Source organism: Silene latifolia, chromosome 5, assembly GCF_048544455.1.
Source record: "Silene latifolia isolate original U9 population chromosome 5, ASM4854445v1, whole genome shotgun sequence".
NCBI lineage: Eukaryota > Viridiplantae > Streptophyta > Magnoliopsida > Caryophyllales > Caryophyllaceae > Silene > Silene latifolia.
This window is the reverse complement of record NC_133530.1, coordinates 71,146,573-71,151,460: the sequence shown is the minus strand read 5'-3', so window position 1 is coordinate 71,151,460 and position 4,888 is coordinate 71,146,573. Positions and strand designations below refer to the sequence as shown.

Below are 4,888 nucleotides of genomic sequence, written 5' to 3'. Positions count from 1 at the left end.
GCAATAATCAAATACCATGATTTACGACATTCTTTGATAAACTTAAACACATATAGCAGTGTCTCCAAATTCACAAGAATTATTAGGTCCACCGCATACCCAAACGTGACATGCCGACCCCATTTAATATTTTCCTAAATGGCATCGGATCCCCATCACTCCCTACCACTTTTGCACCGAATTCTACCTATTTCATCATCCTTTTTCATTCATTATTTCTCTTCACTTATGGACCCCTCCAAATATTTGTTGTTATGCCATGGAGCATCCTCTTTACTATTCTTGGTTTCTTTCATTTTGGTCTTATCTTAATGGTTGGTATCTCAAATTCATTGGCCTTCTTGCAGGTGGTGGAGCTAGAGGGAGATTAGCAGGGGCCAGGGTGCGCTCGCCCCCACTGACAGTCGAAAATTTCAAAGTGTATAGTTAAAATTTTCAACTTTTTTCGAGTTTCCCTTAAACCATTACCCGTTTTTTTGAGTTAATTCCTTGTTCCACAACTGTTAATAGAGCTCAGAGATGAACAAATAAACTACTAAATAAGCTTGATAAATATAAAATGTTCAAAAAATATTTGATCTTTTTTTCATTACTCAGAATTGATGATCATTCCTACTAGCTTCTCCTTGCTCCGTTACTAGCACCGAATAAGTTGTTAACTCGTGATGTACAATCAAAATATTATGTTCCCCACCGGTTATTAAGGCAGGCCTTGGAGAAACAACACCAACATTTTGAACTATTCTCTTATTTTTGGTACATGCCATAATTTTAGTTAGAGGACGAAAAATTCCAAGTGAGGGCTAACTAGTAATACTACAAAAATGTCGATAAACCTAAACATCGGCATAACAATGAACAAGGGCCACTAGTTTATGTATGTATGTATGTACTAAACTACGGAGTAAGTAGCAATTAAACAATGTAACATAATGTTTTAATAATAACTTAAAAATAAAAATAGGGACGACTGATCACTGATCAAAGACATTGGACCTACAATAACAAGAACAAACATACTGGCGGCAATTATAAATATATTTGTGTAAGAAAATTGTCGTATTTATTGACCAAAAGAAGGCACATAAAGCTAAAGAATATTTATTACAAATCACAAGACGTACAAGTACACCCCCACATCTGATTTTGATCAACCCCAATACAAAATATTAAGTATAATTAAATTCATCATTGGGCAAGTGGTCTACCAAAATCCAACAAAATACCAACAATTATTTACATAATAACCCATATAATAATATCATTTAACCTTTTAATATTACCCGATACCTAACCCATCGACAAATTAATCCTCCGTTCTCTTTTTTTTTTTCTTTTTAAAACTTTTTTTGTCCCTTTTTTTATAATATATAGAGGCAATATTCACGCGGAACAAAAACCCGTTTTCCGAAAACGTTTAACCCAAAATGAACATGGTAACATCTATGGGCCATGCATAATAATAGTGCTGATATTATGATTAGCCTTAGTGTAGGCAATGGAGTCTTGTATGCTTAGATAGAAGAAGATTTTTCATCACGGTGTCGCCTTCCATGGCTGCGGCGGCCTCCTCCAAAAGTCACCGGATCAAAACGCTTAAGCCTGTCGGACTCTCGAGAATCAAACACACACTCTGAGGTAGGAGCCTTGTATCTAGACTTATCATAGCAATATGAGTATGTTAAGTGCTTCTTCCTGAAATTTGACATCCCTACCCTCTGTACCGGAGTAATGCCACTTGGGATTGATCCAACCTCAGGGAAAATATTATCACATTGACGAGAACGTTCAATTGGATCAACCGCACATCCATGAAGAACGAGGTCGGAGAACTGAGCTACGTAAGGAGCGTACCTATAATCCACTTTGTACTTGCCACCATTGGTAGCCCAAGTGGAGGCATCCCATATAGTAGCATACAATGACATGGGTTTGGAGGGGAAATCACGTGTCATCGCTCCGGTCCTCTTTATTTCTCTAATGGGGATATCATCCACATAAAATCTGTGAAAAAAAGGGTTGGTTGGAAAACATAAGAAAATACAAAAGTAGTAAACATGAATTGAAGATAAAGTTGAGTTAATTTTTGCTGCTTTAATTTTTCTGAGTTGTACAGCAATTGGAATCCAGTATGATTCTTAAATGACAAAGAAATAAAGGAAGAGGCCAATATTCTTGAGGTCCCTCATCACCCACAATCAAACAATTGCCAGAGAGGTACACATAAGACATCAATATACACCACAAGAGACTAAGAGAGGTCATATTAAAGTTCGGAAGTGATATGAATGAATAAAAAGAACAAATGAACGAGTCCTCGTATAAGAGTCAGCAAATAGGATCGACTCCATCTACAAGACTACATGTACGAAAAACTCCGAGAAGAACCCACCAAAAATTAGACATGTTGAGTCGCATGGGATCTTACACGAGAAATGATTACGATAATGGAGAAGGATGCTTTTGGCCAAAAAATAAATCATACACCTACAACATCTTGATTTCAAAAAGCAATTTTTTATACTAAAATCAGAAAGTTTACTGACTCCTCAACTGTTTTGCAAAAAATGGGAGTAGTTTATTAATATGGGTTGCTAATCACTATTTCGGAGTAAGCAGATATTAAATGGAAATGTAGGCCCTAAATGTACATTTAATCAAAGTATCAAACTAATTCATTTCAACCACATAATCAGAACTAATCCTATAATCTTATATACGGAGTATGTTAATTCGGTACTACCATGTTGATTGTCGTTGTTCGGCGTTTGAATGAAATCAGAAACAAAAATAAGGTGGGGAGATAAGAACATAAAGGCAGGAACACCATCAAAAACAATGAAAAATAAAAGGACCAATGCAAGTATGGTGAAGAAGAACAATACATGATTTGATCTTCAGTCCAAAGTATGCTGTATCGATGAAATTCCTCTGAAGGATCGAACCACAAGGTGTATCTCTCTTCTCTCCCTACACTCGTGCTCCCGTTTCCATACACATTGGTTTGAACCCGCCATTCCTTTCCTCGGATATTACCTAAGAACTCGAAATCAAGTTCGTCGTGGTTTTTCTTATACATGTCACCGTTAGACATCTGCACCATGCAATATACACAGAAATTGGATGAGAGCAACACACAAACTTAGTCTAATCGCTAATTCGCAATCACTAAAAACAATCATTGAAAATAATCACTCTAGTCATGGAATGTTAATCAAGAACCATTCATTCAACGCACTTCTCCGGTACCACTAACCCAAAATTTGTATGCTTGGCCTCGAACCTGGTTCAACCAAACTCAAGGTGAGCATTAACTCCTGAGCAAGGACTCACTGAGCTTGCTTGGGTCATTTACGGCCCTATATATTTAAATTTAATAAAACTCTGTTTCTGATATCCCAGTGATTAAACATATGGGCCATAGACTGATACATGAGCAATACATGAAGTATGGAGACTATGAAACATCAAACAACTAAAATAATCTAACACTTGCTAAGTAAAAGATACTTTATCTCTCTCAATCATTTGTTTACGTTTGATTAAAACACCCCTTGTAAAATATATATAAAAAAAAAAAGGTAAACAAATGATTAGAACTAAGGGAGTGCAAAATTTGAGGCCAGAAAAAGCAGATTAAACAAGAATATAAACAGATGATGAATAGAGTTTACATCTTGCTACATGCTACTTCCATATAAATCAAAATTTAACAACCAAAATAGCAAAGGAAATAAATACTGTAAAAGATTTAAACTTTAGAAGAGAACTTACATAAAAGGCAACCACAACCCCAGCTGTATAATCTGAAGGCAATTTAATTGATGCACTGAAGAACCCATGTAAGTATAGATCATTTGACATAAATCCAGAACCTGGGTATCATCAATTCATGCATATGTTATTAATAGTTACCTAAAAAACCCTCTAAAACCAGTAAAAATAAGATGAAAACACGATAAAAAGAATAAAAACCTGTTCTTTGATCAAGGGAAAGATGAACAGATTTTCCATCTCTAAGAACCATAAGATTATTATCACCAAACAGATGAGAATAGCCTTCATCAAATGAAATTATGGGAAGTTTATCAAAACTCCCAGAATCAGAATCAGCAATAATATTAACACACAAACAAATCAATAATAATAATAATAATACAAAGAATCTCTTCATTTTGAATTCCATATATTTATTTTTTTGGTTTCAGTTTTTACCCATGTAAAATTGTTCTACACCTCTCTAATAATTTTGTGAAGGTGTTAAACTTGTGTGAGTCAATTGCTGAGGAGAAGAGAAAAGAATGTGAATTTGAAAAAGAGAGAGAAAAAGAGAAGGAAGAAAAAAACAAGGGGCTAATATTATTAAGGAGAAGAGAAATGAGACAAATGCAGAGAGATAGAGTGTGAGTGGTTTTATTGGTGGAAGACTGGAAGACGGTGCTACTATACTTGTGACCCTTTTTTTCTTCTAGTTTTTTAATAGGGATCCAAAATTCCTTGCTCCTCAAGGGGTCCTTCTATATTCGGATCTCACCCGTTTTGCTTTTGCATATGGGTTTTTTTAGGAATGTTTGTCAGTATTATCACCCCGTAACGGCCGTAGGCCCCGTCTTTTGGGCACAATAGAGCTGAATTGAGTTAAATAAATTGAACTGAATTGAGTTGAAGCAAATTGAGGTAAACTAAATTGATATTATTAAAATAAGAAACAACTTTCTTATTTATTTAAATTGATATTATTAAAATAAGAAACTGAATTTCTCTAACACAACTCTCTACAAATATCATGTTGTAGCTAGGGATCCATACTAGTTACTCAATTAATTCGTCATCAATCATTTTATTTCCTTTTAGAATTCTGTATAAGTGACATTTTAATCAAAGGCAA

General features: G+C 34.9%; 1 protein-coding gene across 1 annotated transcript; it reads right to left on the bottom strand.

The window, feature by feature from the left end:
• Nucleotides 1-1,085: 1,085 nt before the first annotated feature.
• On the bottom strand, nucleotides 1,086-4,536 carry LOC141657516 (putative xyloglucan endotransglucosylase/hydrolase protein 28). Its single transcript, XM_074464781.1, has 4 exons — nucleotides 3,976-4,536; nucleotides 3,775-3,875; nucleotides 2,886-3,094; nucleotides 1,086-2,004 (listed from the first exon to the last, which is right to left on the bottom strand). The coding sequence occupies exons 1-4, from the start codon at nucleotides 4,184-4,186 to the stop codon at nucleotides 1,515-1,517; spliced, it is 1,011 nt and encodes a 336-aa protein (XP_074320882.1). The 5' UTR covers nucleotides 4,187-4,536; the 3' UTR covers nucleotides 1,086-1,514.
• Between the last annotated feature and the right edge of the window lie 352 nt (nucleotides 4,537-4,888).

Bases quoted from the DNA above. Each gene is read 5' to 3' on its own strand.
- LOC141657516 (XM_074464781.1), bottom strand. From the start codon at position 4,186: ATGGAATTCAAAATGAAGAGATTCTTTGTATTATTATTATTATTATTG. The intron at 3,876-3,975 runs GTTTTTATTCTT...GATGATACCCAG, and splicing joins TTCCCTTGATCAAAGAACAG to GTTCTGGATTTATGTCAAAT. The intron at 3,095-3,774 runs GTAAGTTCTCTT...TGCATGGTGCAG, and splicing joins GGGTTGTGGTTGCCTTTTAT to ATGTCTAACGGTGACATGTA.